The 22,406-nt window shown below is 35.3% G+C and overlaps 1 protein-coding gene and 1 long non-coding RNA gene across 4 annotated transcripts in view; one reads left to right on the forward strand and one right to left on the reverse strand.

Moving 5' to 3' along the window:
• The window catches only part of GLRB (glycine receptor beta), a 101,921-nt gene that overhangs the window by 16,932 nt on the left and 62,583 nt on the right, over positions 1 to 22,406 (reverse strand). For 2 of the 3 annotated variants that reach the window (XM_047854724.1, XM_047854726.1), the window contains 2 exons: positions 17,494 to 17,646; positions 3,537 to 3,835 (listed from right to left, as the gene is read on the reverse strand). In XM_047854724.1, coding sequence (XP_047710680.1) covers positions 3,537 to 3,835; positions 17,494 to 17,646 — 452 coding nt within the window. The remainder of the gene's footprint in view (positions 1 to 3,536; positions 3,836 to 17,493; positions 17,647 to 22,406) is intronic. The other variant, XM_047854725.1, reaches the window with a different exon arrangement.
• Positions 4,602 to 21,974, forward strand: LOC125163241 (uncharacterized). Its single transcript, XR_007151356.1, has 3 exons — positions 4,602 to 4,722; positions 13,269 to 13,415; positions 21,774 to 21,974. It is a non-coding gene; the product is annotated as an uncharacterized LOC125163241 (long non-coding RNA).

Below are 22,406 nucleotides of genomic sequence, written 5' to 3' on the forward strand. Positions count from 1 at the left end.
TAGAGAGAGAGCATGCCAGGGAGAAGGGCAGAGGTAGAGAGAGAGAATCTCAAGCAGGCTCCACACTCAGGACAGAGTCCAATGTGGGGCTTGATTCCATGACCCTGGGATCATGACCTGAGCTGAAATCAAGAGTCAGACGCTCAACCAACTGAGCCATCCATGCGCCCCAAGACAAAAAAACTTTTAGACAATGTTCTCTCTGGTCCAGTCAAACACCACACACAAAAAGGTGACCCCATCCCCACCCATGCCAGCAAAGGTTGAGTGGGGAGCTGAGTCTTCCACCTTTAGAGGCTGTAACAAGGTGCCCAACACTCCCACCGCAGTGGTATCAGAGAAGACCCATTAAGGTGAGAGGACTCCCATCTCCATAGACCACTAACAAGGCCCTGCTTCCCCCATTGCATCAGAGGAGACTGTGCAGGCAGCATGGACTTCCACCCCTACCCAGCAGAAACAGACCGCTTCTCCTCTTCCACACTGGAGGTGATGTCACAGGAGCCCTAGCTGAGGGGCAGGAATTTTATCACCACAAAGTGGTAATGAGGGCACCCCCCCCCCCACACTGTGTATCAGTGGAGACCACATGGGTAATTAAAAACTAGCAGTCCCACCCTGCAACAATAAAGAGCCCCCAGCTATACTGTGTCAAGCCCTGGACTTCTACTTCCACTGAAGTCCTGAAGCAGCACCCTTCCTTCTCCCAGCAGGACAGGGCCAGAGAAAGCCATCTAACACAGAAAGTTTCAATAAGATTCATAGTCCATAACAAACTATGAAAATGTCCAAGTTTCAATAGAAAACCATTCATAATACGAAGAACTGGAGAAGATCTCAAATTGAATTTTTTAAAAAACAGAGTCTGTAGATAACAACACCAAAATGAAAAATGTTAGAATCATCTGAGAGAGGTTCTAAAACATGGATGATTAAAAAAAAATATATTTCAATCAGGTATTATGAACATTTGTTTGAAAGCACTGACAAATAGAAAGACTGAGCAAAGAAATACAAAATCTCAGCCAAAAGAAAGTCCAAATGGAAATTTTGTAACTGAAAAATACATTCAGCAAAATATAAATCTCAGTGGATAAGCTCATCAGAAAAAATGGAAGGGGCAGAAAAAAGAATCAGTGAATTAAAAGATATAACCAAAGAAATTATCCAATCTGAACAAAACAGAAAAAAATTGACTAGACAAAATGAAGAGAGTCTCAGGGATCTGTGGGACTATAACAAAGGATTTAACAGTTGCGTCATCAGAGGCTCAGAAAGACAGGAAAAAGAAGGTGGGTCTGCAAAGGGTACTCAAAAAAAAATAACAGTCAAAAACTGCAAATTTGACAAGAAACATAAGCCTACATTTTTAAATAAGCTGACTAAATCCCAAACAGGATAAACCCAAAGAAATCCCCACCAAAACACAGACTTTAAGGATAATAAAGACCAAAAGAAGTCTTGAATGCAGCCAGACAAAAATGAGTTCACCCTCAGGGGAAAACCGATATGAATGAAGAGGAGTTCTCATCAGGAGCCATGGAAGCCAGATGGAGGGAGGAGGCACAATAATTTTTACATGCTAAAAGAAAAGAATTGTCAACCTAGAATCTTATACCCAATGAAAATATCCTTCAGAAATAAAGGGGAAATCAAGATTTTCTCAGATGAAGGAAAACTAGCTGAATATGTTACCAGCAGTGCTCCTCAAAATATTGAATAAAGGAAATTCTCTATAAGTAAACAATGAAAGACATATCAGAGTAAAAGAAAGAACATGGTGAGCAAAAATATGCATAAATGCAATAAGCTTTCCTTCTCCCTTGCAGTTTCCTAAAGTATATTCAATGGTGAAATAAAAAGTAGAATGCTTTCTAATTAGATTCTCAGAAATATTTACAAGTCTATCATAAATAGAAAGTTAAAGTGACATTAAAGGATGTAATATTTTTACACATCACACAAACTGGTAAAATAATGACACCAGCAGACTTTGATAAGTTATGTACATATAATTAGTACCTAGGACAATCACTAAACAAGATGGATAAAGAGACACACTTTCAAACACAATATAGAAAACTCACAAAATGTCATTCTCAAAAATGTTTAAGTAACCTTCATGAAAGCAAGAAACAGAAAAGAGGGAGATAAAAAATGGGATAAGCAGAAAAGAAAACATAAAACAATAGACTGAAGTCCTAACATATCACTACTTAGATTAAATCATATCATCTAAACATACCAATTAAAACATGAGAGTGGTGGAGCGGTCCAAAGTCATAAATCAACTATATATGTTGTCGACAAGAAACTCACTTCAAAAATAATGATTTAGACATGCTGGATGGAAAAGGATGGAAAAAGATATGTCAAATATATGACTTCTCTAAGGTCATGATTGTTCTTTATTAACAAACAGTTTAGCTTTATTTATCATAAAGAGAGTTAGGGTATGAAAGAATCATAAGGCCTTAAAAACCCTCCCACAAGGTAGCAACTAACACTACAGAGACTTGGCTGTAGATGCAGAAAATGAGTTTAATGACTTTACAAGAAATTAAAATTTTCTAAAAAATATAGCTTCAGGCAGCACCACAAAAATAGTTTACTTTTCATATCTACAAATATGCACCTGGCATACTTGTCTAACATTCTAGGTAAGGGGTGTGATGGTAGATAACAAACTGAAAGAGTAATACTGGGCCAAAATACAGGCAGAGAAGGCAAGATTTTCAAGGTTGTAAGATGGTGTGAACCTATTAGTCTCCTGTGGAATGTACCAGGCTAATAAGCTCAATGGCAATAGCCTCCTGGTTTACTGGTCATCCCAAACAGAAGGTATCAATCAGGGGAGCTTTGGGGTAAGTAGAAACCTATCCTAAATTCATGAAACAGCCTGTTGATCCAGAATTTATCAGAATCTAAAGGCACTGACCATTACACTTAGACCAATGATCAAGTGACAAGGCAAGGTCCAATTCTGCTGCAAGTACTCACCACTGGGCTGGACAGATCCCTGACTACGGTATAGTTTTCCCATGGGCCAGGCATCCCGTAAGTAAGTAGCCTGCTGGCCATATTCTGTGTGGAGCTCTCTAACTTGATAGGGAAAGGAAGGGGGTTTTATCAAGAGCATGGGCTACCCTAAATCTACCAAGTGGGCAAAAGGTCAGTGCTTCCAGCAATCCTCTGGCCTTTGAGGCTTATCAGGTGAGAAAGAACAGGAGGGTCTGTAGCTTTGACACTATCTCCACAGTCAATGGTACCCATCAAAGAAGAAACATCTCATTAAACTCCATGGAAAGTCTTCTAGAAAGTTGATAAGGTGTTGATTTCTTTTTATTAATTAGTATTTGACCTTAGTATTTTTTATTTCTTTTACAAAAAGGTTCGATGTGTTTCAGTTCCTTTTTATCTGTGAGAGAAGAATGAGGGAGTACCAATTCTATCAAAGCTTCACACCCACAGAAAAGTACCTTTCTCCTGAACTGCAGAGCGGATGGGGGAAATACTTTCGCCAGTGTCATTCTTACCTGCAAAGTGCTAATGTGAACAGGAGTCCCTGTACCATTCACAGTATTCTTTTTAGCAGCATTTACATTTCCACCTTTTCCATCTGCCTGCTCAGCCTTTGCAATTCTGGCTTTCTCTGCTTCGACTCGTTTGGGGTTATTCAACATCACCTGCACGACAGCATACTCCACCAGAGAAGCAAACCCAAAGAGAAGACAAGCAATGAGCCACACATCAAGGGCCTTCACGTAGGATACTTTGGGAAGTTCAGCAGCAAGGGTTGTGCACTCGGAGGCCAAGCTGAGTACTGAGAAGATACCTACAGAAATAGAAATAGCAGTTAAAGTTGCTTCTTACCCCTGTGAAATGTTCTGCAAACATTACTTTTTGATGATATCCCTCTGCAGTTAACTCCCAATGCTCATCAGATCTCTTTCAAGCTCAAAGAGTAGAAAAAAATAATATTGACATACTTTTCATGCAAGTATTATTTAATGTAGTTGGAGATGTTTGTAAATATTTAATATTTAAAAGTAAATAGAAATTTAAGCCAACATGTAAAAACACAATTTAGATCTGGTTTAAATATTAAAGATGTCTGAAATTATTCTGTAGTATCTCGGAGGAAGCCACAAAGCTCTCTAGTTAGAGTTATTTCATTTTTCAGCTTTATTTTAGACAGTCACATAACTGCATTTTACCCCAAGAACAACTAAGTCTGAACAAGAATAGAACATATAAAGCAATTTTCTGATAAGGCTCACAATTTAAAATATCTAATAGAAAAGACAAAGATAGAGCATTCCTGATTATTTCAGGGGAAACAAATGATTTCAGCTTTTCAAGGAAAGAGTAATATTCTGCTATCTGTATTAACCATTTGTGGAAGGTTAACTAGTTACATATCAATTTAAGCCAAATAATTGTAAAATCCAAAAGGAAAATTGCAATAATTTATATCCCTCCTTTTTTTTGCACTTGCCACATTCCCACTGACTACCAGTGACACCCTGTGTCAGAAAAAGTCTTCTATGATGTCAAAGGAGGCTCACATTAAGTAATGTAGAAAACAGGTTTGCCTAGGATATGCACCTATGGGGCCAAATGCACTTTTTATTCTTAGATTTGACCACCACAGAGAATTAACAAATAGATCAACCTAACAAAGATATACTTGGTGTTCTTGTCTCTCGCCTTGGAAGTATGGTAAGCACTATATTAGTATTAATAATCAGTTAAAACACTGAAAAATATATTCCATCAGTTGCACTGTTTTAAAGTCTCCTGAGAGGGGTCAAGTTTGTTCGGCTCTTTTTTGTGAGTATTGAAGAGCTACGAGATTCTCTACTAGAAAGAAAGGTTTCTAGCAAAATATAGTAACTTCTGCAGATAGAAACAATATTACTTAGAATGTAAAGACTTGACAGTTTTTTAATTACCCTTGGTCCTGAGGAAAACTAAGAACTAATTAATAGAGACTACATCTTAAAAGTTAATATAGGTCTTAATGTTTCTAACCTGGAAGTGGAAACTAACATAAAAACCAAGATCTTATCACATGTTGCCCGAAACTGCAATTAGTTATACCTATGGGCATTAATTTAACAAGTCATATTTCCAAGTCAATTTTTTTATTTTTAATCAAATGCTGTATGTCAATCTAGCAATCAAAAACAACCTTACTTAATTCCTTGAAATAGAATATATTGACACACCATTCTCTGTTTCCATAGCATTTCACTTTCATCAATAACACAGGATAGATATATCAAACTGTTGTAAACTCAGTAATATACCTGAAAATTTCCTGATATATCAGAAACTTCATGAAAAAATGGAGAATAATGGCAGATTTTAAGGGTCCTGAAAGCCCTATAATGAATTTACCATACCTGGTAGAAAATATTAAGAAACTTTAAATTTGGGGAAGAGAAATGACATTACCAAAAGAATGCTGAGTAACATTATTCTGGTAGGGATATATACAACAGACTAAGAAAGGAAAAAAAATAGTAGCTGCAGAAACAAAGCACAGAACTGATGCAAAAGGATTTTGACAAGACATTTTAAAAGACTTGGTTACTGATTAAAGGAAGAAGGAAAAGATTGAGACAAAGCTCTGAAGAATGGAATAACTGGAAGAATACCCATGAAAGATGGGAAGAGGAGACGTAGGAAAGAAATGACTTTGGTATGAAAACATTGAGGTGGGTTAGAGAAAGGCCAAGAAGCATAAAACCGATGACCATGACAAGAGCATGATACACTTGAGAATGTTGTAAAAGAAAAGATTAGCCAATATTATTCAGATGGAGGTCATTTTGAAAATGCAGAAAACCTTGTGAGGAAAATATGCTGGAATGTCAAAGAAAGGAGACCAAAGAAACAGAGAAGGGACTGTCCTTTTAAAGGAAGAATATGGCATTAAGGGTTTTCTGGGGAGAGGAGGGAGGCATTTATAATTCCAGATATTAAGTTAGAAACCATGATGGTCAATTCTATTAAGATTTTTATCATTTCAGAGATGAAAGAATAGAAATGGAGAAAAATGTGAACATCACTGTATGCCTTCTCTTCAGGAAATCATATTAAAATTAGAAAATATCCATTTACTTTTTTAATCCTAAAATAAGAAATCTGAGCAAATAATATTTCTTTGGACAAGTATTATATCATTCACTTAACATAGTCTTCAAATAAAATTACTTCACTGTTAAATAATGCATAGTGAAATTTTGTCTGAATTTTAATAATTTATAAACCAATCAAAAGAAATTTCACTACTGGGCATCTACCCAAAGAAAATGAAAATTCTAATTTGAAAAGATATATGCATCCCTACGTTTATTGCAGCATTATTTACAATAGCCAAGATACGAAAGCCTACCAAGTGTTCAACGATAGATGATTTGTTAAAGATGAAGTGCATATACATACAATGTAACTTTACTCAGCCATAAAACAATGCCAATCTTGCAATTTGCAGCAAGAAGGATGGAGCTAGAGAGTATAATGCTAATATAATAACAAATGTCATGAACCAGTAGAGGTCAAGGAGTAAACTGCAAGTGTTTACATACCTGTCTAAACTACAAATAATTTTTATCTCATACTGCAATAAACTATCAAATTCATACATGGGGAATTGTGATTAATAAGATGAAAATTAATTTAGAAGTACTACTAAATTATATTAGCATGTTATCATTTCATAACATTTTACTCTAAGGATACGAAAAGGAAAGCTATTATTAATATCATGTGAGAATCCAAAAAAACCTTTTTGACATTTCTGTAAGAGGTCCTTATAATCCCTGAACACTGTTCTAGATGATCAGAGTATAAGAAAGAATGTGTGCATGCATGGTCTGCTAGAGGTCTGCCTTGTAACCTAAATTATTAATCTTTTTACACTTCAACTGAAAGTTACGTGTTAAAAAAACTCCTTTTTTAAAAAAAATTCCCTTTTAGCAACAATTCAAGTACTATATGTACCAGAGAAATGGAGTGTTATGCATAATTTACTTAAGAGTATTACAAAAAGTTGCTTCAATAATTACTTCCATACTCAGAGAAAGAGCTACAGACAAAAGTCTGTACCTAAAATTCATAGAGGGAGCTTTCATGTTTGTTAACAATGGAAAAGGTAAATTCAAATGAGATTAGGAGAATGTTTAGCATCTTTTCATGTGTTTGTTGACCAATTAGATGTTGCCTATTCAAGTCTGCTGCCCATTTTTTAACTGGACTTTTATTTTTGGTTTTTCTGCTTTTTTTGTTTTCTTTTTGTTTTTGAGCCGTATGAGTCTGCATATTTTCAATATTAGCCTGTTATCAGATATATGATTTGCAATTACTTTCTTCAATTCAGTAGATTATTTTTTCATTTTATTGATGGTTTCCTTTGCTGTGCAGAAGTTTTTTAGTTTGGTATAGTCCCACTTGTTTATTTTTGCTTTTGCTAAAATCATCAAGATTGACCAAGATCTATATCAAGGAGCTTATCACCTGTTATTTTCCAGGAGATTTATGGTTTCAAGTCTTATAGTCAAGTCTTTAATCCCCTTTGAGTTAATTTTTGTGTAGGGTATAAGATAATGGTTCAGTTTCATTCTTTGGCAGGTGATTGTCCAATTTTCCAAACACTATTGAAGAGACTGCCCTTTTCCAATTATACATTCTTGGCTCACCTGTCATAAATTAATTGACATATATATATATATATATATATATATATATATATATATGGGTTTATTTCTGAGGTCCCTATTGTTTCACTGAACTATGTGTCTCTTTTTTACCACACTGTTCTAATTGCTACAGCTTTGTAGTATAGTTTGAAATACTGCCTCCACCTTTGCTTTGCTTTCTCAAGATTTGGGATCTTTAGTGTCCACACAAAAATTTTAGGATTATTCTATTTCTGTGAAAAATACTATTGTAATCTTGATAGAGATTCCACTGAATTTGCATATTGCTTGGAGTAGTATAGACATTTTAACAATATTAATCTTCAAATCCATGGGTATGGAATATATTTTTCTTTATCTGCACTGTCTTCAATTTACTTCATTAATGACTTACAGTTTTCATATAGCTGTTTCACATTCTTGGTTAAATTTATTCCTAAGTATTTTATGCTTTTAATGCAATTGTAAATAGGATTGCTTTCTTAATTTCTCTGATAGTTCATAATTAGTGTAAAGAAACAACAGACTATCTTGAAACTTCACTGAATTCACTTATTAGTTCTAGCAGTATTTTGATAGAGTCTTTACAGTTTTCTGAATATAATATGTCATTTATAAATAATGACAGTTTTACTTCTTCCTTTCCATTTTGGATGATTTTTATTTCTTTTTCTTGCCTAATGACTCTGACTAGTATTTCCAATACTATGTTAAATAAAAATAGCAAGAGTGGCCATCCTTGTCTTGTTTCTGATCTTAGAGTACTGTTGGGTATAATGTTGGCTGTGGGCTTGTCACATATGGCTTTTATTATGTTGAGGTACATTCTCTCTATATCCACCTTCTTACAAGATTTTTATTATAAGTGGATGTTAAATGTATCAAATGCTTTTTCTGCATCTATTGAGATAATCATAGGAGTTTTATCATTCATTTTGTTAATGTGGTATATCACACTGATTGATTTACAGATGTTGAACCATTCTTGCATCCCTGGAATAAATTCCACTTGATCATTGTGTATGATCTTTTTAATGTATTTTTGAAACAGGTCTGCTAATATTTGGTTGAGGATTTCTGCAGGTATATTGATCAGGGATATTGGCCTGTAATTTTTATTTTTTTGTGTGTGGTATTCTTGTCTGATTTTGGTATCAGAGTAATGCTGACCTTGTAAAATACGTTTAGAGGAGTTCTTCCTTCTCCTATTGTTTGGAAGAGTTTGAGAAAAAAAATGATATTAATTCTTCTTTAATGTTTGGTAGAATTCACCAGTGATGTGTCTGGTCTGGAGCTTTTGTTTGTTGAGAGGTTTCTGATTACTGATTCAATCTCCTTACTGGTAATTTTTGTTATCTGTTCAAATTTGCTATTTCATCATGATTCAGGCTTGGTAGGTTGTATAGTTCTAGGGATTTATCCATTTTGCCTCAGTTGTCCATTTGTTGGTATATAATTATTCCTAAGAGTCCCTTGGGATCCTTTGTATCCCCTGATATTAGTTGTAATGTCTCCTCTTTCTTTCCTGATTTTATTGATTTGAGTTTTCTCTCTTTTTGTTTCTTGGTGAGTCTAATTAAGGGTGTGTCAATTTTGTTTATGTTTGCAAAGAGTCAGCTCTTAGTTTCATTGATCTTTTCTATTGTCTTTTAGTCTCCATTTTTTCCTACTATAATTTTTAGTTCCTGCCTTCAACTTAGTTTGGACTTCATTTGTTCTTCTTTTCCTAGTTCTTTCAGATATAAAGTTAGGTTGTTTATATGAGACTTCTCTTGTTTCCTGAGGTAGGCATTTATTACTATAGACTTCCCTCTTAAAACTGCATTTGCTGCATCTATAAATTTTGGTATGTTACATTTTCATTTTCATTTGTCTCAAGGTATTTTTTAATTTCTCTTTTGATTTCTATTTTTGATCCTCTGGTTGTGTAGGTGTATGTTGTTTAATCTCCAGAAACGTGCGAAATTTCCAGTTTTCTTAGTGTTATTAATTTCTAGTTTCATATTGCTGTGGTTTGGAAAACTGCTTGATGTGATTTCAATCCTCTTAAATTTATTAAAACTTGTTTTGTGGCCTAACATATGATCTTGAAAATTGTTCTATGTACACTTGAGAAGAATATGTATTCTGTTGCTCTTAGATTGAATATTCTGTAAGTAGCTGTTACGTACATATGCTCTAATGTGCCATTTAAGACTGATGTTTATTGATTTTCTGTTGGAGTAATCTAGGCATTGGTGTAAATGGGGGGGGGGATTAAAGTCCCCTACTATTATGGATTGCTGTCTATTTCTTCCTTTAGGTCTGGGAATGTTTGCTTTATTAATTTAGGTTCTTCCATGTTGGGTGCATAAATATTTGTAAAAATTATATCATCTTGTTGGATTGACCTCTTTATCATTGTGTAATGCCTTTCTTGGTCTCATTACAGTCTGTATTTAAAGTCTATTTTGTTTATATAAGTATAGCTTCTCTAGCTTTCTTTTTGTTTCCATTTGCATGGAATATCTTTTTATTAAAGTAATATGATATATTAAGTAGTACATTAAAGTAATATTATTTCTCTTTTAGATAAAATTATAAATATGTATAGGTTTAGTAACAGAGCTTCTAAATACCTACAGCATAATTTTATATAGTTGGAGATTTTTAACAACTCTCTCAACAATAGCTGTAAAAATAACTAGACAAAAGGCATAAAAGATTTCAACAGTACTATCAACCAACTTGATATTTACAGAACACTACATCCAACAGTGACAAATATACTTTGCAAGGGAATGTGGTATGGTTACCAGGAGATACATGTTAGGCTAGGCCATAAAAAAAAAAAGTCTGAATAAACAAAAAGTTTGAAATCATATTCTCTGACAAAATCAAAAAGCATTTAAATAAAATTAAAATCATTATCAGGTACTTATTAAAAGTAAATATTTGGAAATCAAACAGAATCCATGGGCCAATGAAGAAATCACAAGGTAAATTAGAAAACATTTTTAACTGAAAGAATATATCTATTTATAACTTTAAATGCTCCTGTTTAAAAAGAAAAAAAGATCTAAAATCAATTATCTGAGTTTTCACTTTAAGCATCAAAGAGAGATCGAATTAAATGCAAAGTAATTAAAAAGAAGAAATTAATAAAGAGCTAAAAATCAACCAAAAGGAAAATAGAAAAAAATAAATGAAATAGTTACTGATATTTTAAAAATATCAAAAAAAAAATAAGCCTTCAGCTAGAATAATCAGGAAAAAGAAAATTCACAATTTAACAATATCAAGAATTAAATCTGACATACCACTAATAGCCAGACATTAAAAGGATAAGGGAATATTATGAAAATATTTTGTGCTAATAATTCTTGCAACTCATGTAACATCTAGAAATCAATGAATATAATTCACCAAAATAAAGAAAACCCATCTAAATATTTAAGTATATGCAGAAAAAGAATTTGGCAAAATTCAATCAAATTTAAATTCAACTAAATTTTATCATACATGATAAAAAAAACAACTCTCAGCCAACTAGGGAAGCAAAGGAAATCTACTCAATTCAATTAAGACATCTACAAAAAATCTACAGCTACTATCACACTTAATAGTGAATGGCTGTTATTTCTACTAGAATCAGGAATAACAATTGTCAACAATTCTATTCAACATTATAGTAGAAATACCACAATGAAGTAAGAAAATTAAATGTTGGGGAGTATTTGAAGCAACTGGTAAGAATGCAAAATGGTACCATCTTTTTGAGAAATAGTATCTCAGTATTTTATAAAAGTAAGTGTATCTTGATATCACCTCACACCTGTCAGCATGGCTAAAATCAACAACACAAGAAACAATAAATGTTAGGGAAAATGTGGGGGAAAACAACCCTTGTACATTGTTGGTGGGAATGCAAACTGGTACAGCTACTGTGGAAAAGAGTATGGAGGTTCCTCAAAAAGTTAAAAATAGAACTACCACTGAGTATTTACCCCAAAATTTAAAAAACACTAATTCAAAGGAATGCATGCACCTCTGTACACACACACACACACACACACACACAAACATACTATACATATATATATATATATATATATATATATATATATATATATCACATATATACATGCCATGGAATATTATTCAGCCATAAAAAGAATGAAATCATCATTTGCAACAACATGGATGGAGCTAGAGATAGACAGTATAATGCTAAGTGAAATAAGTCAGTCAGAGAAAGACATCACATTATTTCACTCATATGAGGAATTTAAGAAACAAAACAAATGAGCAAAAGGAAAAAAACAAAAGGAGGGAGAAAGAAAGAGAGAAAAGCAAACCAAGAAACAGACTCTTAACTATAGAGAAAAAACTGATGGTTACCAGAGGGCAGGTGGCAGGGGGGGGGGGTGTGAAACAGGTGATGGCGATTAAAGAGTACACTCATGATGAGCATTGAGTAATATATAGAATTGTTGAAACACTATACTGTACATATGAAACTAATATAACACTGTACATTAACTATACTGGAATTGAAATTAAAAACTTAGTAAAAATAAAATAAAAGTTTTTCAAAAAGTAAAACATAGTTTTACTTTAAAATCCAGAAATCTTATTCCTGGGTATTTATCCAAGAGTAATAAAAACATATGTCCATACAGAGACTTGTACACAATTATTGAAAACAACATGTGGGTTATTTATAATAACCCAAACCTAGAAATGATCTAAATGTCCATCAACTGTGGAGTGGAAAAATAAACTATGAAATACTGCCCAACAATTATACGGAGTCAAATATAAACATGAGCAACAACATGGATACATCTCAAAAACAAATATATTCCTATCCTCTAGTTTTCTTTTAGTGGGTGTGGCTAGAGATAATCATCCCAACATACTGAATGATCTTAGTTGAAATTTATAATCACTAACCTCAGGAAGCCCATAATCACAGCAAGCATTGTATATGTCCCCTGTCCATTCACTACCTTCTCTCTTCAAACTCACAACAGTCTATCCTATCTCACTTGCAACTCATGACCTTTCTTCCTATTTTACTGAGAAAACAAAATCATTCACAAGCCCCCACTACCATGTCTACTTACCTATCTCTGTCTATACCTATATACTCTGCCTTCCCTCCTGATATTGAAGACCAAGGATTAGTAAACTGATGCATAGGACACCCATTCAATTATGTATTGTCTAAGGCTGCCTTTAATGCTACAACAACAGATTTAGGAGTTGGACCAAAAACCATATGGCCCACAAACATAGAGTATTTACTATCTGGCCCTTCACAGGAAGAGTTTGCTGATCCCTGGGACCAATCCACTTTGTCCTCGAAAAGGCCAATCTGTCTACCTGACCTCATCCACTCTCACTTCTCAAATTCTGCTCCTGCACTTCTTCCATCTCTCATTTTTTCCTTTGTTATTGGTTGTTTTCCTCTAAATATAAACATGCTAAGATTTTTGTCCGTCTTAAACAAAAACCAGAAACCCTCTCAACTCCTATTCCCACCCCAGCTATTTCCCCATTCTCTTTTTCTTTTTACAGCTGACAATCTCCAGCGTGTTGTTTCTACTGGATGCCTCTAGTTCCTCCCCAGATGCCACCATTCTCTCTTGAAGTCACTCCAATCAAGCTTTCCTCTGTTCACTCTACAGAAACTGTTCTTATCATGGACACCAGTGACTTCTCCAGGTTAATGAATCCAATGACAATAGTTAGCCCCAAACTTACTTGATTGGCAAGCAGCTTGACTGAGCACTCCTTTAACCTAGAAATGCTTTCCCCGTTTGGCTCCTAGGAAACTGCATCATACTGGTTGTTGCTCATCTTCTCAGTCTCAAGGGTTTAACCTTTATACGTCCAACTGCACTCCAGTCTCCTCACGTTAAAGACCATCTATGTTCTTACAAATCTAAAGTTCTTACCTCCAGGCTTGATCTCTCTTAAAAACTCCATACTTGTATAGCCAACTATCTGATATCTCTACCTAAAAGAGATCTCAAACTTAACATGTCCAAAACCAAGCTCCTCATCTTCCCACCTTCTCAAACCTCTTTTACATGCAGCTTTTCCCATGTCACTAAGTGGTAATTTCATCCCTCTAGTTTCTCAAACAGACAAACAAAAAACAAATACAAAACCAAAAACCCTTTGAAGTCAGCTTCGATTCTACTTTCTTAAATCCTACATACAACACATCTACACATCTCTTTATCTCTACCATATCCATCATTTATTATGAGCATCTCTACCCTCTGGCTCATACCGTGATCATTTCACTTAGATTATTAAAATAGCTTCTTTTTTTAAAATTTTTTTTAACGTTTATTTATTTTTGAGACAGAGGGAGACAGAGCATGAATGGGGGAGGGTCAGAGAGAGAGGGAGACACAGAATCCGAAACAGGCCCCAGGCTCTGAGCTGTCAGCACGGAGCCCAACGCGGGGCTCGAACTCACGGACAGTGAGATCATGACCTGAGCTGAAGTCGGACTCCCAACCGACCGAGCCACCCAGGCACCCCTAAAATAGCTTCTTAACTGATTTCCTTGCCCCCACCCATGCCCCATTTTAGTGGGTTCTAAACAAAGAGGCAAGGAGAATTTGTTAAAATTTATTTATTTTCTTATTTTTATTTATTGATTTGGGGGGAGGCAGAGAGAATTTCAAGCAAGCTCCATGCTCAGTGCAGAGCCCGACATGGGGGAGCTCAATCCCACGACCCTGGGATCATGACCTGAGCTGAAATCAAGTCTGATGCTCAACTGAATGAGCCACCCAGGTGCCCTGAGATCTGTTAAAATTTAAAGCACATCCTGCGGGAAAAGCCCTCAAGGGCTTCCCATTTCACTTTGAATAAAAGCCAAAATAATCAGAACACCTTAGGACATATTACACATCTCCTCCCTTTTGCTGTCTTTCTGACATCACCCTTTCACTTATTCTGATCCAGCCACACTGGCTTTCTTGGTGTTCCCAAAGTACTCCACACATGCTCCTGCCATAAGAATGCTGGCCTTGATGATCACTAACCCAGTCCATTCTTTCCTAGATATCCACCGTGATTTATTTCTTTACCTCCATCACATTTTTACCCAATATCACTTCTCTTTCAACAGTTCCCTACAAGCAGGCTGCTGTCCCTGAACTCTCTGTCCTTATGTCACTATCTTTCTACATTCCCGGACGTTAGGATTTTTTTTTTTTTTAATTGAAGTGTAGTTGACATACAATGTTATATTGGTTCCAAGTGTACAACAGAGTGATTCAGCAATTCTATACACTGCCCAGTGCTCACCATAATTACATACAGTCATCATCTGTCACCACACCCTGTTATTACAATATAATTGACTATATCCCCTATTTTGTACTTTCCATTTCCATGACTTGTTTTATAACTGGAAGTTATACGTCACCGTCTTATACATCATATATTGTACTTATTTGATGTCTATTTCTTTCCAAAAAAATACATACTCATTGAGGCTTAGAGGTTTTCTTTTGTTTAATCTATTTTATTAACTATCTCTTAGCTATTTACTTTGTTAGCTATGTGCCCATCTTCTTGAATATTGCTTAGTACACAGTTGGCACACACTAAATACTTGCTGAATGAATCAAGAGGGTAAACGTGCTTTACAAAGTGTAAAGTAATGTATACATGTGGCATATTATTAACTCCTGAATGTGTAATAAGCACTTTACACTCATATTTTCAGTTCTCCAAGTAACCCCTTGAGTATTTTTTGATACCTGTTGACATTTCAACAGAGTATGTTTAAAGAGGTTAGATCTGTTTGTTATCTAAATTGTCACAATTTAGACAGAGAGCAGGAATTGAAATCCAAGTGGAACTCGAGGGACTGACTTTCAACCATGAAATACTTCTGCTCCATACAACAGGTCTACTGGACGTTAAGTGGACAGCTCAGGGACCTTATGTCAGAACTCCTGCAATAGATGGGGATTTACAGAGAAAAATCCTTCAAGGACATATCAGGGATTTAAGTGTCTCCAGAGTACTCTTGAAAGTCTGACATTTCAATTTATATTGGTGCATAAGAGTAAGATATTTTTAATAAGCAAAAAATTGACTACTTGGGGGAAATGGATGATATTTTTCACAAGTCTAAGAACACAAATCTAGTTTTCCAGTAATTTTATTCTCAGTACAACATACTACATAGTTAATTCTCATCCCCTAAATGAATTAATCTATGAGTTGCCATTGTCTTCATTATACATACATAACCGCTAGGATGAAATCTCCTACATTTTTGGTCATTAAGATGTAGATTTGGTCTCTGTGGCTTTTATTAAATGTAAATCACCAAATGTCTTATTCAAGTAAAACTGTCATTTTCATTGCTTCTTTCCTGGTTTTCTACTCTTTAAAATCTGTATTTCATTTAATTCCCCTAACAAGTCTGGGGGGAGATTTGCACAAAGCCTTTTTGATGGAAATAAAAAATAAAATGCTGCAAGCAATCAGTCACCAAGAGGTCAGATATACCACAGCCCTACCTATATAAGTTCCAGGTGAAAGTCAGAGAACACACACACACACGCACACACACACACACACACACACACACGGAAATGAAACATTTTAAAACATTCCAAACAATCAAAATTTGTTGTAACAAAATCCTTATTTTCAAGATTATTCACTTCACCCACTAGTAGGGCTCTTGATTACTTCACAAAGCAAAGACTTTTTCACCCCTATACAGACACAATTTTAAGACTGGCTAATGATGTTTCTATGTGACAGAGCATTAACAATAACAAATAAGAGAACATAGATAACCAGCTCTTCTTCTCCCTAGCCACTCCTGATGATACAGCACACAATATCCGATGTTTAAGAAAATGATGCAAAGATGGGGCGGCTCAGTTGGTTAAGTGTCCAACGTCAGCTCAGGTCACGATCTCATGTTTCATGGGTTCGAGCCCCACATCAGGCTTTGTGCTGACAGCTCAGAGCCTGGAGCCTGCTTCGGATTCTGTGTCTCCCTCTCTCTCTGCTTCTCTGTCTCTGTCTCTCTGTCTCTCAAAACTAAACCTTAAAAAAAAAAACTTAAAAAAAAAAGAAAATGATGCAAAGTCACTTTTAAAAAGATAAATTGAGGGGCGCCTGGGTGGCGCAGTCGGTTAAGCATCCGACTTCATCCAGGTCACGATCTCGCGGTCCGTGAGTTCGAGCCCCGCGTCAGGCTCTGGGCTGATGGCTCAGAGCCTGGAGCCTGGTTCCGATTCTGTGTCTCCCTCTCTCTCTGCCCCTCCCCTGTTCATGCTCTGTCTCTCTCTGTCCCAAAAATAAACAAATGTTGAAAAAAAAATTAAAAAAAAAAAAGATAAATTGTACCACATATTCCCCAGTGAAGAGCATGAGATAGTATAAAATATCACTGAGAAAGATTCTCATCAGTATAGTTTTGTTTTTAAGTCTGGCACTATTGTGGCTTTTAGACTTTATTTACCTGTGGAAATCACTTCTTAATAATTATTTCACAAGAGTCAAAGTTGGACAGATCAGCTGTTTCAAATACCCAAAGACATGAAAGAAGAAAAAAACTTAGTTTAATTATTGACTGCATAAACACTGAGAAAATACAGTACGATGTCAAGTTTTGAAGGAAGCCTAAAAAAAGAAAAGAAAAAGGTTGCCTTCAATTCTACAGTTCTGTTTGAAAATAGTTGATTACACAGTTAGGCAAGGACATAACCCACGTCAGACATCGAGAGAGAAGCACAGAACGCTTTACCCAGGGGCACTCTGGCAGCGCTTGCGTCCGGGTTGATCCAGAAGGAAAGCCAGGAGAGAACCACTATCAGCAGGGTGGGGGCATAGACACCCATCATGTAAAACCCGACCTGTCTCCTCAGGGTGAAGATGACTTCCACACATGTGTAGTACCCTTTCAGAAACAAACATGTTAGAAATATGAGGTGCTCACCCACGTGCAACTGCAAAAATCAACGATGTACCTATAAATTGTAAGTCACTTCCATTTGAGGCAGTTTCACAAAGTAAACTCAGAAAAATATTTTTTTTCTATAAATATATAATTCATTTGATGCAAAAGGTTGACATTATGGGACCTGTCTCACCTGACCTTTCACAACTTTATTATGGCATCGAGAAATAGATACCACATGCTGTGCCACTATGTCAACATCTCAGCTTTTAAGTCTTTGTTCAGAGAATTCGCAATGAACTTAAACTTTTCATTACCCATGGGTCCTCTCAGAGCAATTGATCTAAAGGAGTCATATAGGGAGCAGTAAATCAAAGTGGAACAAGTCTAAAAAGAAACACTCCACGACTACGCATTGTCAGTATAATTTTTCAGCTACATGTACCACTTCTTATCTAGAAAGTATGGCAGTCTACAATAACTCCTATGCGTACTTAAACCTTAAAAGTTAAGAGTATTGGAAGTAAATGTTAGCAGCAATAAGAAATATGTGTTTTCAATCTATGTAGATAAAAAATTATAAAGGGCAAATATCCAACGTTCTTCTCAATTCTCTCCTCCACTCTAGACCCTCAAGCATGCTTTATGAGGCAGAGGATCTCATTTTCACAAGCGGAGACAAATGCAGAAATTGCATTACAGCATAATTCTAGAGATGCCATGACACTACTAGTCCCCCAGTTAATCACAAATTATGGGCAGCCTCATAATAGCCTTTGCTGACTTGAGAAACAAGTGACAAAATATTCTCCTAGCACTGGAATAGAAGACACACTTCTAGATGTTTGAGATTATTTTTTTAAATGTTTTAGTTCTTTCAGTTAGCAAATTAAATATAATATTTAAGGCCTACAGTGCTTAATTTTGATAAAATTGTCGTTAGCCATTCAAACAAAAGCAAGGTTATGTGCAAATGCCAAAAAGTTAAAATATCTCCAGTTGTGTTCAGCTTAAACCTTGTTATTTTAAAATGTGGAAATATATAAATGAATGATAAATGAACACATAAAATAATTGTGGGGAAAGGACAATATTGCTTTTTACTATTTTAAATTTTAAAAGCAATATTTATCTGATTTTCCTAGTTAGGAAGGATATATACACTTCTGGCACTAGAACAGTCTTCATTTTTATTCATTAATGGTATTTATGGCAAGAGTGGCACAATTAAAGAATGTTAAATAAAAGAATGGCTATTCACGTCCTCTTATTAAATAACTTAGATTAGAACCCTATCTTTTCCCCAGTGTGAATTATAATCATCGCCACCTCTGAGAGATTAGAAACATATTAGGGCTAAATATGTAACAAAAATAAAGAGTTGATTTGAACTGCAGTAAATTCTACTTATGCCAAATGTTTCCATATTATATCAGAAAACAAAAAAAAATGCAGAATGTTTGTCTCTTTTTTTAATTTTAATTTCATTAAAACCAGGCAATTAATTTAAATTGTGCATAGGTTTTAAAAAGATGCAAAAGGTCAAATAATGAAACCTCCCTCCCTTTTCTGTTCCCCACCACTCATCTTAACTTCCTGCCTGGACAAACAAGAACATATGTTTCTAACTAACAATTATGTGCAAAATTTCCAAAATAGAATCTTTTAAAAGTCCCATTTTCTGCAATTAAGAGGCTCCCAGTACTCCTTAAAAGTAGTTCTAAAGTACCTGGCTTTGCAATAGCATCACTTACTCAATTTAATTTTACATTTACCTAGCACATGTGAGATAGGGAATGACATACATGTGCTTATCACATATTTTTAAATTTATTTTTTATTGCTTTTTCTTTTCAAATTTTTATTTAAATTCTAATCTGTTAACATACAGTACATTATTCATTTCAGGAGTAGAATTCAGTGATGTATCACTTACATACAATACCCAGTGCTCAACACAAGTGCCCTCCTTAGTACTCATCACCCATCTCGCCCATCCCCCACCCATTATCTCTTGGTTTGTTCTCCATCTTTAGTAGTCTCTCACTTACTGCATATTTTTAGGTAACCTGAATTGTCACAAATATTACAACAATTTACCATGGAGTTGCTCACTTTAAAATGAACTTTTGCATTCCATCCCATCATATTTAATTGGCAGCCTAAATAACAGAAACCCTGTACTCTGAAGCAAGTTTCCACCCCCTCCTTTTATGAAGGCACCCACTAGGGGAGCTTCCCAAGACTTGGATGAATTTGGCAATAAAATACATGCTTGGATATTATAGTGATTTGCTCCATAAACTTTTATGAGAAACATTTCTTGATCTTTTTTGATCTTTTCCTAGTACTGTTACATTTATGAGAGGCAGGTGGGCAGCTAATTGATATAAATGTTCATTGGCAAATTCAATTTACTTTCTATTTCCTGTGGGGTTTTATTTCATTATTATTCACCTAGGCTTGCAATTTAAGTATTTTTCATACTTGTTTTCCCATATATTTCTCCTTTGTAACATCTACAATTATAAAAAACCTGTAACTTTTAATAAAGTTAAAGCTAAATTATTATTTCTGATTATTTCTGTACAAGTTAAAGAACATATTGTTCATCATTCTATATATGTTGCTATCTATATCTTTTTCATTATTCTACATTATTAAGCATCCCATATATTTAGAAGTTTCTTTATTTCTTTTATTTAAAAAATTATGTTTATTTATTTTTGAGAGAGAGAGAGAGAAAGATAGAGACAGAGCACGAGTGGAGGAGGGGCAGAGAGAGAGGAAGACACAGAATCTGAAGCAGGCTCTAGGCTCTGAGCTGTCAGCACAGAGCCTGATGAGGGGCTGGAACCCACGAACCACGAGATCGTGACCTGAGCCTAAGTTGGACGCTTAACTAAGCCACCCAGGCGCCCCAGAAGGCTCTATATTTCTAAGTACATTTCTAAATATCCAAATATTAAATACATTTTACTAGTAGTCATATGATGATTCATGTAAACACTGATGATAAAGCATGCTTACTGAAACATAATAAATGACAATTATTATGATGTTAGAAATAAGTTTTTTTTAGGGGGGAGGGTGCCTGGGTGGCTTGGTCAGTAAAGTGTCCAACTTTGGTTCAGGTCATATCTCATGGCTTGTGAGTTCAAGCCCCACATCAGGCTCTGTGCTGACAGCTCAGAGCCTGGAGCCTGCTTCCAAATCTGTGTCCCTCTCTCACTCTGCCCCTCCCTCACTCATGCTCTCTCTCTCTCTCTCTCTCTCTCTCTCTCTCTCAAGAATAAATAAACATTTTAAAAATTTTTAAATAGAAATAAGGGTTTTTTTGTTATTTTCTGTAGCTAATGAGAGTTCAGTGACTTATTTACAATAATTCAAAAAATACCACAAAATCTTTACTTATTATAATCTGAAGTAATCTCTCAACTACTCTCCAGCACATCTTATTTTCTTCTTAAAACTAAAATAAATTATTTTGCTTATGTGTGTACTATACTAGAATACATATGTACAAAAGGGCAGGGATCTTGCCTTTATTCCTTGCTGCATCCCCAAAAGGAGACTTTTAGATATAGGGCTTAAGATGTAGGGCTTAAAGGTGAAAAAACAAATATCCCAGGATTTTCAATGCTGTGTCATCATTTTATGCTATTACATAAAATCAGAAATAAAATTACCAGTTTTATTTTCATCTTTTAGATGAAATTTAAAATTTCACTAGGGTCTATTTCAAATTTCTTAAAACAATTTAGAGACTATTCATTTTGAAATGTTAAGCATATAATCTAGATGTGGGTAACTATTTGCAGTGCATATTTGCAGTGCATAATGGGACTGACTCCACAGGTAGGGTAGCAATACCAGACTCACTATTCCAGTGCTTCACCTAGATAAGTGTCTTTGCTTTATTGTCCTAACATGTAAAATAGGGAGAAGAAAAGTATCGAAGTCATGGCATTGTTGTGAGGATTAAGATACAGAATTCCTGTAGACTACTTAAAATAATGCCTGACATACACCAAGAAATCAAAGAGCTATGTACTTAATATGTGCTTCTACACAACAATCCCAAAACGCTGCTTCTTGGCTTTCAAGCTTATTTTTTTCATTACTAGGTGAGCTGTAAACGTTTCTAAACACTGTAGCTCATCTCCTTAATTTGAGTGAGTACCAAGAAGAGGAACACTATGCTTCGTGCAGTCGCCGACATCGAATTGCCTGGAACATTCGGTAAATCACTCAGTCACCCTGCTCTTCAGTTATTTTATGTGTTAAATAAAGAAGCTGGCTCAGAATTGTCATTAAGATCACTTCCATATCTAGCAGTCCGTGTATCTATGACTTCTTCACTGAGTACTTTGGTGGTCAAATTTTTAAGAGCTTTCAGGTTTTCCTTTTAAAAACCTTCATAGGGGCGCCTGGGTGGCGCAGTCGGTTAAGCGTCCGACTTCAGCCAGGTCACGATCTCGCGGTCCGTGAGTTCGAGCCCCGCGTCGGGCTCTGGGCTGATGGCTCAGAGCCTGGAGCCTGTTTCCGATTCTGTGTCTCCCTCTCTCTCTGCCCCTTGCCCATTCATGCTCTGTCTCTCTCTGTCCCAAAAATAAATAAACGTTGGAAAAAAAAAAAATTAAAAAAAAAAAACCTTCATAAACTCTTTCGCAGTGCACTTCCTTATTGTCTCTCCCGTTCTAAAATATATAAGCTTTATAAGAGAAGGAACTCCTTATATATAAATGCTATATAAGCTG

The sequence above is a fragment of the Prionailurus viverrinus genome, chromosome B1, assembly GCF_022837055.1.
Source record: "Prionailurus viverrinus isolate Anna chromosome B1, UM_Priviv_1.0, whole genome shotgun sequence".
NCBI lineage: Eukaryota > Metazoa > Chordata > Mammalia > Carnivora > Felidae > Prionailurus > Prionailurus viverrinus.